The sequence below is a fragment of the Labrus bergylta genome, chromosome 21 (assembly GCF_963930695.1).
Source record: "Labrus bergylta chromosome 21, fLabBer1.1, whole genome shotgun sequence".
Lineage (NCBI taxonomy): Eukaryota > Metazoa > Chordata > Actinopteri > Labriformes > Labridae > Labrus > Labrus bergylta.
In genome coordinates, this window is record NC_089215.1 from 9356286 (window position 1) to 9370314 (window position 14029).

The 14029-nt window shown below is 43.1% G+C and overlaps 1 protein-coding gene across 2 annotated transcripts in view; it reads right to left on the reverse strand.

Annotated features, from left to right (window-relative positions):
- LOC109992994 (adenosine kinase) overlaps positions 1–14029 on the reverse strand; it is a 117943-nt gene that overhangs the window by 91675 nt on the left and 12239 nt on the right. For both annotated transcript variants that reach the window (XM_065949602.1, XM_065949603.1), the window contains exon 4: positions 7437–7515. In XM_065949602.1, coding sequence (XP_065805674.1) covers positions 7437–7515 — 79 coding nt within the window. The remainder of the gene's footprint in view (positions 1–7436; positions 7516–14029) is intronic.

Sequence of the window (14029 nt, forward strand, 5' to 3'; positions counted from 1 at the left end):
ACATGTCATGTTGTGACATCTATTTAGATTATAGACAATTATAGCAAGTAATGTTGTGAAATTCATTCAAGCTCTGTCGCTCTGCTCTAATTTCTACCATATTGCCCCGCTCTAATAGTAACCAGTCTTCCAGTGGTTTGCAAGACGTCCCACAACACAGTACTCAAGTTTTGACAACTTAGAATGGAAAATACAGCAAAGCACATTAGACTGTATAATAAGCCTCCGTGAGTGAAGGCAAAAACAGACAGATTTCCTCTGGATTTGTTTAAAACCTTAAGAGAGAATAGAGCTGGCGCATTTCAGCACAGATCTGAGCACGGCTCACTCAGGGAAACCTGAATGTCTTCACTGAGTCAAAATAGTTAAGTTGAGCCGGTGCTGCCATAAACCCGGTGGGAGAGCTTGGAATAATCTAGGCGATGTTAATGATGCAATTTATATGTGAGGGGACCGGTGTTTGGCAGGCTCTTTCCGTCTGAGCGGGCTGCACAACCCAGCGAGCTCCCAGCACCCCCTGCTAGATGGAGGGGGTGGAGTAGGAGGAGGATGTCAGAGCCCATGTGAAAAGAGGGAGCGAGCGAAGCACTGATAAGAGCCATTACTATTAGTGTCTGTCTGTCACCTGCTGTGCGTCATCCAGCCTTCTCTCTCTCCACATGCGCCCCCATCCCCATCGCTCCATCCCCATCCCTTTTCCTCCGGCACATCACTTCAAATTTGCACTCACCTACACATTTTCCATCCTGTCACAGATATACTCGGTTGGCTCTAAAAGTGAGCCGAGCTGCACTCTGAAAAACTACTGTGAGCTTTGTTTCAAAACAGTTTTGAATTAGTTAAGGTGCAGACAGCTGCTATAGCGTTCATTCGATAAACAAAATAGCTGCAGATGAATTACTGAATTGGCTCTAGGGGACGGTAAATTCTACACATCCAGTTTCTCCGGTTTTCCAAGTAAACACAAAGCCTAATTTGGTATTTCATTTATTACTTGGCACAACACGACAGCTCCTTAAACTTATGAACTCAGGAGAAATGAACAGTAATTGCAGGCTGTTCTTTATTTTCTTAAAACCTTTTTAACCAAAATATTTAAAGCTGTTTTTCTCAGTTGCTATGCAACACTTCAACCGCAAGAGTGGGAGCACGCTGAGAATGTGCCAAATAAATGCTTCTGCCACAGACATTCAGCGGGGGAAATATGAGAGAGGGGCATCGTTCAGTCATAATCAAAGGAAAATGTAGAGCAGTTGTGTAAAAGGCACAATCATCCTTTTATTCCGCTGTTACTTGACCTGTGTTCGACTGATGATTCCGACTAAAAGTTCATTAAAATGAGCCATTGTTTAGATTCTTAAAAAAAAGGCACTCAGACCAGCAGATTTCCTTCATTGTCCATGCAGAAAACATACAAGTGCTTACTTTGAACTGCAGAGTACACAAACGTGGCAGGCAAACTAAGCGTTCTGTGCAAAATATCATCTGTAATTTGACGTGAAAATGCTGCCAGATATGTAGACTACTGTCTGTTTCACAAGTCCTTTTAGATTTCACTCAGAGCTCGCCTGAAGCCTGGGCAAGTGTGCAACAGCCAAGCAAAAAGCAAGCGAGCTCATAGTTCTGCCTTTCTTCCTGAGCCTGGAACCAAGGACTTAAAGCAAGGACACGTTATGCAAGATATCACATTCAATTCCACTGCCAGCCTCTGAGGCCAGATGATACACATTGAGTGTGTCTGTCTCTCGAGCCCTCAATGTTAATCAACACTCTTTCCAATGCATACTTATGAGTTACAATCTACTCCCCACGTCTTCCCTTTGGCAGCCTAAATTAAGTTGCACATTTGACGGCAAATTAACTTCAACTGGGACGGTAATGTGTCACCTATACAGCAATCTGTGCGGTTTTCTTTGCCTGGGCGACACAAACCTTGTGCATCTGAGGGGAAAATTAAATCAAACAAATTATTTGTGGTGTGAAAGTCAAATTCGAGGAAACTGAAGAAAGACGGCGCCACACAGCGAGGCCATCAGCTGTTAACAAGCCCCTCTGATGACAAAGCCTTGCATAATCGCCCAGTCAACCTTTATCATTGTGATCACAGAGCCGGAGATTTACTGCACGCTGGTATTAGCTGTGACATACAGTCACAATACAGTCGAGGTGGGAGGAACACATGCTCAGACAGTGTGTGTACATACGTGTGGGTGTAGAGGGGAGGCGGTTGTGGCACCAACAGAGATCTCCCCACTTCATCATTGAGTAAATGGCACCACAGACGTGAGCCTCGACTTCACAGCTGCCTCATGGCGGGTGACATTGAAGCCCACGCATGAACACATCGCTCATCAAAGCGAATGAGGCGTTCGTCGCTTCCTCTGCATGCGACGAGGAAAACAATGGCAAGCAAACCCTCAAGTGTGCACTCGCACACCTGGAATGTCGAGAGTGAGTGGAGATGGGATTGAAAAGAGTTGGAGAGAGAGAGAAAAAAAAAAAAGAAATCCATTTGGTTTCATGCATCCCTCACAAGAAGCTTTACAGACTGTGACCTTCTACTGCTTTGGTAATGAGAAGGAAACGGCAAGACCCCGGCGCCATAAAACGGCTCTGAGCGGGTGCTAACAGTGATTCTGCAATTAACCTGTCTTAAAACAAACAAGAGGCTTTCGCTTTAACAACAGGGACGTACTTGAGAGGGTTGATTTTTTTTTTTTTTTTTTTTTTTTGCAGCATGGAAGTCAAAGGCCCACCAGGGTTCGGGTTTTAATCGGTCATTAGTGTTCTCGTTTCGGCACAGCTGCGCCATCTACTATGCAGCGAGACACACACATCCACACACACGAACATGATCAGAAACATAAGTCAAAGCTCTTATAAAGCTACAGAATGAACCACCAATGGAAGTCTCAAAAGCCCTCCAAGTCTCTCCACTTCCACCAACAAAGAATATTTGTCTTAACACTACTCATTAAGTGTGAAAAGCATGTAAGTGAAAACAGAAAGCAAAAAAAAAAAGAAAAAAAAGAAAATTGCACATCCTTCTTTAAGTTCAGGCACATAGTTTGAACACAAAAGCGCCAGTCTTTCTCCTTAACTGTCCTCTTTTCTCTAAGTGGAACCAGACGTCGGCAGTTCTTCATTTAGCCCATTCGAATTGGAGGCGAGTTGCTGTTCTTTATTTATTTAACAAAACGAGCTGTAAAAAGCCAAACATTAGGTCATGGAATATTTTCAAAACCCAGAAGAAATAAGTCAATGCCTTCAATGAGACATCAAACCCAGTTTAAGTATTCCCCTACAAAATATGAGCTAGTGAGGATCTTTTTTTCCAAGTAGTGCTGTGGGACTTTTTCTGGTTTTTAAATACAACTTTCAACAGTGTGGGGCACATGCGTTTCCAATTAAGAGCTCATGCAAGCCTGGGCCCCCATTCACCCCCGTCCACGATTGACCAAGTCTGAGGAAATGTTAAACAGGCATCAGAACCATAACAAGAGCCTGCAGATTTTTCAAAAGCCCCTGACTTTCTAAACAATGATTAAGACATCACGGCGAATTGATGATATAAGCTGCAAATGTCGCATAAAAATCTAAATAAAAGGTGGGGGGGGGAGGGAGGGGAAACATACTTAATCATAACTTTTTTGTGAAGCGTTCACAGCTTGGGCACTTAACCGTAGCAATTTGTCCCTTTGGTGAGCGGGTACCAAGCCTGCTTACAGTGCAAAGAAATAAAACATGTCAATGCTGTTGATTTGTGAGGATCATAATGAGAATGCACGGTTTACACGAGGCACTCAGAGTTGGATCTACTTCCCTGGAAGCGGCAATAACTCCCTATGAGCCTGTCTCTGCTCAGACTTCAATCTCGGGGCCCTAAGGAGCTGTTGGAGGACTTTGATGTTCTGTCTAAATGAATTGACTGTGCTTCTTGATACAACCCTCCAGTCAACCGGCTCCCCCCCCCCCACCACCGATTCTGTCACCTGTGATAAACACCATGCACGCTCGCCAGTCACCAAAATTCTGCATCACATGCTCAGAAAGGCCAGTATTTTTTTTTTCTCTCTCTCTCACTCTCTCCTTTCAACTTCATAAATGGCTGAAAAAAAATATGATTGTTGTTTCCCGCCGTGCCCCTATCTGAGCAGGGAGCCCTTTGAAGTGCGAGGCTGTATGTGAGCAAGCAACGCTGGGGCTGCTTTTTGTTACCTTACAGACCTGCTACATCCAGTAGGTGAGCCTTTATGTCGGATTGCACTTCAGGGCACGATGTTTGTTAGAGCCTGGGCAAAGGCAACAACCTCCAACCCACTTCTATCATTGCATTTCTTTTTCTTCTTCTTCTGTTTTTTTTTTTTTTTTTAAGGAATCAGAGGCAGACAGCCCGCAACTTCACCGATATGATTCCAGACGAGATGCTAAGGCTTATTGAGGAGCACTGGTGCACAGCTAAGGAGGTACAAAATGTGTTGATACATCTAGTTTGTGACTTCTAGTTTGTCACAAAGTGTGCGCAGAATGTGGATAAGTCGTGACAGGAGATACAATGTTTGAAAAAAAAAAAATGGATGCTCTAGTGCTAAAGATAGCACTAAGTGTAACTAATCAGGAATTGAAATACACTGCAGTGGTTGATTTCAATCAAAGATCCGGGTGGAGACAGTGGTTAGAGGAAAACAATACTTATCCATCTAAGCTTCAGCTTGGTCAATTCTCATTTGACTAAATCCGATTACCATTGATTCTGCATCTCCGTAAAGCCGAGGTTTTAGGTTTTCCTTGATAGTGCAGAAATCTTAACAGGGATGAAGCGGCAGTATTTAACCTATTACAGCCTCCGCTGAAGCGCTCGGGTTTTGCAGGAAAGCACAGGTTCTACTGGCGAAAGGCATTGATCCTCCCACACCCTGGGTTTTCCCAGCGTGTGCAGCGATTCCCGAGCAAAGCCTCTGAACACCCTCTCTCTCTCTCTCTCTCTCTCCCTCTCTTCAAGCAGCGAAAGGTGCTCCAGTGCAAACCTGCCCCGGATCGAGCATCTCATTTAGCCACCGGACCCTTTGATGTGGATTCAGTGCTGCAGTGCATATCATTCGTGTTTGAAGGTTCAGTTTCCACAATACAGCGGGGTTTGAAGTTTCACATATTGCAAGTGCAACAATGTGATAATCTGGCAGCCAGTTATGCATTATACATTTTTCATAAAAGAACACCATCACCTGAAAGTGAAAATGTGGGAAAGTCAGCGCTTCAAGGTATATATTGACAGAAACTGTTTCTGAGACTTCTGGGTGTGGGACGAAAACACTCTTGTTATCTCGAGCGCCTCAGAATCAGCTCTACATCTTACCTTGGAAGGGGGTAAATATCCAAATAAACAGAGTAGAATAACATTTGACTGGTGTCTGCCACGCCATTATAAGAGAGAATTATTTAGTCGACTGAATGTTTCTCGCAGGGTGAAGAGGCATTGACAGCAATGCAGCAAACATCGCCGACACCTGATTTCTCAAGAGAGATGATCCCCAGCGTTGAGTACTTGAAGAATCCTTGTTAAGGTCTTTGTGTCCCCATAAAGGGGTATATATGTACTTACCTTTATCCTACAGTCTATTCAACGGCCAGTAGGGGGAGACTACACTCCCAAAGTGGTGAGATTCTATGAAATCGGAAAATGTGCCTACTTCTCCCCTGAATCTATGAACTCAGGAAACATTTTCCTAACAAGTTGGTACTCATGGATAGTTTCAAATCTTCTCTAAACAGTATGATGTTTACATTTTAGATTGTTATCTCAATTAGAGTAGCTACAAATCAAGGAATGCTGAGAAGGCGTGGCTACTTCTGATTGACAAGTTGCTACCAAGGCAACCTGTTAACCAGGGTAAGGTATGTACAAGTCTTCCGAGATATGAGAAACATATGGGATGTGGGATAACATTGCTGAACATTTGGTAACCATACGTAGTGTGAAAATAATACTGTAGAAGTGTTTGCAGAATAGCCAAAGATAAATCCCGTGTGTCACCATTTAAAGAGTGGTTAGCTAATAGCTAGCTTTAGCAACATCTAACTGTATTAAAATGGCCGTTATACCCAGACCTCAAACAGAAAGTAGACATAGGCATACTGATTGAGAAAGCTTGCTTGTTCACATACAAAAAAAAAAATCGTATTTTCTTTAATTAATTCAGAACTTTGCAGTAACGATGAACTTGTGATAAATTGCACAGCTCTAATATGCATCCACCTTGTTGTCCAAATATGGTCAAATCGTTGTTGTTTTTTTAAACATGCAACCAAATGCAGACTCCGGGCCTCAATGGGCGAGTTGAAATACAACAAAGAAGTCTTGCCTATTGCAATTTTCATGTTTGTAATCGACAAAAGTGGCGACCATTTTTTAAACTCCAACTACATCGAGCACACAAAAGTTAAAAAGGAGGGAGTTGATGCCCAGATAATGAAAAATCAAGTTGGCAGATAATTTCTGTAAGTGACTGAGGCTTTCACGAACACTTCTGATCTTGATAATTAAAGCGTGTTTGTGTGGAGGTGCACAGCTCCTCATCTCTTTTTTTTTTTTTTTTTTAAAAGGATGCTTACTGTCTCAAAAGCACAGAGATGCTGGCAAGCCTGGGGGCCTGCTTGCTTTCGTTTCTCATCTCTCTGTCTCGATCTTGTGCTAAATACACACAAACACGCATTAAAAAAGGAACACACACGCACGCACACACACACGCACAAATACGTTATTCCACAGACACACACACACACACACACAACAACAAACGAAAACCCACACACAAGAAAAAGAGTCGACGCTTCCACAAACATCAGCCTCTCAATTAGCTTCTGCACTCGTTTCTCCTTGGAAGAGAATTATTTTTCAGCTGGATGCTTCTTCTTTGTTTATTGTGAGCAGACCAAAGCCTTATCAGCAGCTAATCACTGCATGTCAAATTCACAGACGTACTGCAGTCACTTAAAAAAAAAAAAAAAAAAAAAACATTCACTGAATAATCTTCTCTAGTTCAGATTGCTGTTTTAGATTTGGACAATCACCAATTTCTTTTTCGACGCTAAAATCTGTCTGACAGCCAGGCAGAAGATCAGCATTTGTTGGATATAATTTGTTGTGACATGTTAATTGCATCTACTTGTAATTCTCTCTAATTGATGTTTGATATGTCTCAGGAAATTAGGCCAACTAGATAACACTGCAAGTATTATGGAGCCTCCCCGCCTTTCTCTTTCTGTGGCAGGTCTGATGAATTCTCAACACCTAAAAGTGTAATGTGTCAACATGCTGTGCAGCTATCCTCTGTATTCCCAGGGCTGCCAGGCTGACAAATCTAAGGTTACAAGCATACCACTGTATATTCAAAACACATATTCTGGCACACTGCGGAGGGACAGAGAAGACTAACCTGAGCGATTTTCACGGAGTTCTGGGTCGAGCCACCGGCATGGTACTCAACTTTGTTCCTCTTCACAATTTCTGCGAACCTGGAATAAAAAAAGAGAAAGACACAAGTTGAAGAAAAAGATTAAACAGAAAGGGAATTAGACCAGACCTGCTCATACAGGTACAAGTATGAGCCCCCTTGATACAAGTTACTATCACATAAGGAGTTTTGTCATCATTTGACACATTACAAAATGTATATGAGGACTGAGAAGAACTGTATTTCAAAACAAATTGGTCAATACAATATGAATCACTAGTGCTTATAGTTGGACAATTAAGAGCTAGCAGCTATAAATATGAAAAGTTCTAAGTAAATATTTCGAAGCTATTGTATGGACTGTGTACAAATTTGTGATTATCTAGCGCTTTTCTGGTCTTCAACCACTCAGATTACATTATATGTCACATTCACCTATTCATACAGTGATGGCAGAGGCTGCTACGCTAAGTGCCAAACTCCCCCATCAGAACTAATCCCAATCACACACGTTCACAACGCTGCTGGCTATGCCACCCGGAGCAATTTGGGGTTCAGTGGAACCAAGGACACTTTGACATGCTGTCACCAACTGGCTCAAAGTAAGCGACAAAGGAAGGGTATCACACATGAAACAAGGTTTAAGGAAAGTGTATTTATTATCAAACTAAAGTTAAAACAATCATAGTTATGTAAATACGTCAAATCAGTCATGAATGCAATGTGTGGATGAGGGTAGGGTTGTAAAGTGCAAACAAAAGAAATGCAGTTGGTGGAGAACTGGGAGAAAGAGAGGCGAGACAAGTTAGAGTGGAAGCCACTTATAAGCAGAATCCTGATGGACTCAGGTGTACCCAGTTGGACTAATGGCCTTCCTGACTCCACCTACTGTCTGCCAAGCCAGGAAGCCAAACAAACGCAGACAGAGGGCAGGACGTCACAATGCCACCCGCCTGCAGGAGCTGGAGGATCAGATCGCCAACCTTTTTTTTTTCCCCGATTGAAAAATGACCAACTCTGCCACTGAGCCTCAGCTGCCCTAAACATTATCTGGTTTCCAGACAAAATGGTCCCACTGGTTTGCCATCAATATCTCACATTCACCACAAGATCAGCAAAAGGATACAACAAATGAATTCCAGTGAGATGGCGTTGTGATACGTCTCAGACTAACAAAGCAGGCGGACCCGCTCATGTTAGCATCACAACATTAACATGCTAGACATTTGAAAATATTAAACACTTCAAAGTTTTCTTATATTTGTATGAATGTATGGGCACGCTGTTAGCATATTAGCCACACTGTTAACACGTTGATAAGTTGAGCACTACAGCAGACATATACAATTATGCTAGTATGCTAAACACTCCAACATGTAAGTGTAACAGTTTATTTATTGCTTTAGCCATCTATTTAACAATGTATTGGTCATTTCTAGCTAACAAATTTAACCCTCTATCCATAGAGACTAGCTAACAAATTCAACAATTCATTTGAAGTCTTTTATTCTGTTACTCAAACTAACACTTTATATACGACTAGCTAACTTCACTCATTCACTCACAATCAAGAACGCCAAACCAAATGTTGGAATTCTCCGGGTTAAATCATAAAAATAATGTTTTCCTTTCCTCCTGTCCTGCTAAGGAGGCATCTGTATTTCCATTCTGCGTTATAATAAACTTTAAAGTGGCATACATTCCTGTTCCATCTTTCTACTTCGGCCGTTCTGTGTGCAAGCTGTGAACTACTTGAAAAGAAAAAAGGCAGGGCGGGGAAAAAAAAAAGCAGCAAGCAAATGCTGTATTTTATTAAATGGGATACTTGACCACAAATGTTACTGGAGTTGAAAAGGGGTCTAAATGTCAGCTTGATAAAAGCAAAAGAGGAACATTGTCCACATGTGGTTGCAGTTAGCCGTGCAGTATTAAATCAAGATGAGCAAAGAAAAAGAACATTTCTAAAAAGGAACTAAAAACGTTTGATCTGTAAATGAGAGGAACGATTGATCTTTTTACTTTGCAGAGATAGCTAGATTCTATCGATGATGTTTTCCGAGCAATTAGAAGAACACGTTTTAAATGTACTTGTTGAGGAAACGTCATAAACGGGTGAGCCGTTAAGATGGAGACCATATCTGATAAAACGGTTGATGTATTAAACATACAGAAAACTGTGGAATTGACTGCAAGAGACTGAACACAATGAGTAAAGAAAACAGACATGACATTGGGGAATGGGGAGTAAACAATTGCCGCGTTTCAAACATAAACCTCCGGAAAACACCCTTGGGGTCTAGAGTAGTTTACTACTGAAGGCAGTTCTGTCATTTTTGCATTTTTCCCCATCATGCTGCCATTTCAAACATCAATAGCTTTAATGCTTAGGCGTAACATGATGCAAAGCTGGGCTACGCTGCCAGATAGAGTCTTTATCTGGGGAGCTGAGAACATGAATAATGTGTATTCTCCACATCGTTCACACAAACAGCCTCCCAGGGGACCGGCTATATAAACGTGTCCACCCTGCTAAGGAAATTGACCTAGCAGCAGTCAAGTTGATACGCCACATTAGGAGGTCCTTGGCTTTTTTTTTTTTTTTTTTTTTTTCCTTTTTTCTTCTCAACCCTAAATTGAAGACTGCCCATTTGTAAGCGTATTTACATCAGGCAAAGAAATCCAATGATATGGTAAATAGTTCAAGGTGCATCATACCATTCCCACTGGTGTTGCATGCAATTCCACCTTAAATTGACTGGAAGGTTGGGTTGCTGAGAGAAAGCTTGAGTGTCGTTCCAAGGGATGCTTCTGGTTATACAAAGGCTCTTCTAAAAAAAAAAAGGGTCACTTCATTCCTTTTTAAGGGGTAAACACATTTTCGGGGGGGGGTGGGGGGGGGGTTTAAAGGTTGCTGACTTTGGTTGAGCAATCTCGAGATATAAAAGTTGAACTGGAAATATGTCCTCTCTATTGCATATACTCGCTGCAGACAGCGAGTAATATGTATGCAAAGTGCATCCTGGCTTACCAACATGTGTGAGCCAGAGGTGTTCAATACTTCAGCACAACCTGGTTTAACTAGGCATGGCCGAATTTTGAGCGAGTGTGAAAGTAACCTTTACTGCTTCAAAGAAAGTCTGCATATCATGTCTCAAGGCGAGGGGGTCTACCCAGGGCAGAATGTTCCTAATAAAGGGAAAAAAAAAAAAAAAACTTTCCATGCAAGTGGAAAATATGCTAACCGAGGGGAAAAAAATCCTTCCTGAGACACCTGTTATGACTCCTTGACAAAGGAAGAATTTGAGCACTGTGGGTGTTTATAACATGAAGGCAGCAGAGGGACTCCAGAACCTATTTCAAATAGACACACAGCTTCAGAGGATTTCAGCCTGTTTTCTTTTTCTTTTTTTTCCTAGAAGTATTTGCTCCACCTTTCAGGGCAGACAGCATGGGGCCCTGCTCTTGGATGCCTCGAAAATCCCATCCGAAAAGGAGCAGCTGCCTCGAGACCTTTACACCCTCAAACATCATGTGATCCCATAGTAGTGACACCGTAAACGGCCCCCTTGGCCATTTAGGAAGAGAAAATCCCATTCCATCTACTGCGGTCTGAGCTCACTCTGTGATGGGAGGGAGCAGAGAAAAAGAAATTGTTTTGAACAAAATGTCCTCAGCCAGTAACCTCGGCTTTTAAAAACCTGCTGGTGTTGTTCAACGGAGCAGCAATTCCAACTATGCCATGAATTCCACGAACGTATAGACAGGCTGTGTTATATAACACTTGCTTTACAAGAGACTGCCCCTGACACTCTGCTTAAATACCACTCTTAACTGAAGGCAGGGTGTTATTTTTCAATTTCATACCTTCCAATTTGAGACTAATTGGGGCTGTTATTTTTTCAGCTTATATCAAATTAGTGGAATTAGGCTACTGAATAGAATATTTGTATTCAGAGGATGTGAGAGTCCTCCTTAAAAAAAAAAAAAAAAAAAAAAAAAAGGTCTAATACCTCCACATCTCCCAGGCTTAGAACGTTCAAAATGTGGGGGCAGATCACACAAGTCGGGAATGTCGTGTTGTTTACATTCCTGAGGATGGAGCCCCCACCGTTGTTTCCCATCAAGGGAAATATGAGCGCTTCCAAAGAACTACGAGTGTTCTCTTTCCCCCGAGTGACTCATGAGTTCCTCCAAAAAAAAAAAAAAGACAAGTAGATTATTTACATGAGGCAATAATTCAAGATTTGCTCCTTTAAGTCTCTTACATGGAGGCCAAGGGGAGCCCATTTAACCAATCCCTCTTCATTCGCCTTTGATGTTAGCCTATCTCGATAAGACCGGATGAGTGCCCTAAAATCCCCGTCGAGTGATTTCACAGGAAGAACAAGTCTCTGTTAATCAATGGCTAGATTGGATCTGGATCCTCGGGAGTGGTCGGCGTGAGAGTCCTCCCGAGTGTTTGAGAGCACACCGGGGTAATTCACCGCTAATGATCGCCGCGGCACCCGCTCTCCTCCGTTGTTCCTTATTTAATTGCCTCGTTCACGTTTAAACAGCTTACAAATCACGAGGACAGGCAGGGAAACATGATCAAACAGCGCACATCGCTAATCAGGGGAGGGCACGGGAAGGAGTGCGAGGACTTGGGGGCTTCTTTGCGGTTCTCCTTTGGGGATTAGGAAGGAGGAGGGTTGTAGAGGAACAGTAAATTATCTCTGCTTCAGCTAGAGCAGGCAGGTACATTTAAACAGGCAGATCCATCTTTCTCTCTCTGACAGAAGCCGCTAAAAGGCTTCAGTAATCCCAATTTCAACACAGGCATCTGGAGCGGAGACAGGTTCCACCATTGATTAGATTCCCCAATCAGCGTGTGCATCCTACGAGCGGCCTTCCTTGGTAGTCTGGAGGCAGTACAAGGCCTGATGCACAGTAATTGTTTCCATAGGTCATGCGGAGGGAAAAACAGCTCGGGGGAGGTGATGAAAGGGAGATGGAAAAGGGTGAGGAATATTGTTGTTTTTCCCCTCCCCAATTAAATTGTTTGTCAAACCCTTCACAAAGGGTTACGCAGTTTATCTGTTTAAAATCAATACGCCCGTCTCAGTGTGAAAGCTTGTCCCGACACAAGACAGGCCCATTAATTATTCTGTTCTGCGCGCTATCGCTGGGGCTGCTCAAGGTTGAGCCTTATCTTTTCTTATTTCAAATCAATAATTATCTCCTACCGTCGCTTGTGCTCCCCCCCCCCCCCCCTTTCCTCAGAAATAGATGTGCTTTTCATTCAATGCCTAAGTCTCTCTCTCGTTTTCTCTCTCTGTGCAGCAACTGGTGAGGAACGCAGAATGAATAGGACATTCTTATCAGTGGAACATTAGGGGCAGGATGGGAATAGATGGCGAAGAATGAGGCGCGTAAAAGTACCGAACACAAATGAGGCATGGTTCAAACAGCGAGCGAGGCCTTGTTCCCCTCCTCTGACATCTACTAATACACCATACTGAGGGATGAGTGTTCGTTTGCACAAAAAGCGGAACAATATCGGCAAAATTTCAGGTGTCTAAATCCGTGTACAGCGGAGAAAACCTGCCTCGAGTCCCCACTGGTGCAGATAAAGCAGCAACACCCAGGCCTTTTTTTTTTTTGCATTATAGACTGGATGCACAATTAATGACTGCACAATTACATGGTCATAATGGGTGAGTAATTGCATTAGAATCCAGAAACAACCAACGTGTATCCCTTTAATAATCCAGCAGCAGAAGAAACCCAATTGTTGGCACACAAACTGCTGCCTAAACCTAATTAGGCTGCGCTCAAGGATGAGGCGAAGAGGGCAAAATCTGGTCATGGATGGAGGATGAGTTCACATTATTTCCACTAGAGTGTCACAGGTTTTTTTTTTTTTTTGCGTTTGGCTCTGCAGAGGGTGGCGTTGTTTGTCACACTGTTCTGTGTGGATTTGGGAGAAGAGTGAGTAGAGAAGAGTGCGAGTGTGTGTGAGAGAGGACATGAAAGGGAGAGAAAGAGGGACACATCGAGAGCGAGAGAGAGAGAGAGAGAGAGAGAGAGAGTGGGAAGATGGGAGTGTGTAAGCATGGACGGGGCTTCTGGTGTTCTCTTGAGGATTGAGATTTGAAGCCCGAGCACAAAGCCTTTGAGACATCCTCCTTATCTTGGAGGTTGATACCAGGATCTTGGTGATTCAGAGCGCTCCGTGTGAATAATTCCACCAACACCCCCTACTGCGGGGACCATATGGCCCAGTGTGAACTTTAAACACACGGGGAGTGTTGCTGCCTCACCAGTCAGGCCTCCCATCTCTTCCCCCGCGCAGGCTAGGTGTAGAGAAATGATCAGCACAGACAGTACACTAACTAGCCTACATGGAGAACGGCTGCTGCCATCAGTGGCTCTTCCTGTGTGGCTGCTAGGGGATCAAAGATGACTAAAAATAGCCCAGAGCATGCTTTTCTGAACTGAACATGCTGTATGTGCTGGCTGAGACGCCCACATTTTAATTATAAAACGCTCTTAAAAAAAAAAAAAAAAAAAGGGGGGGGGGGGGGGAGTCAGAG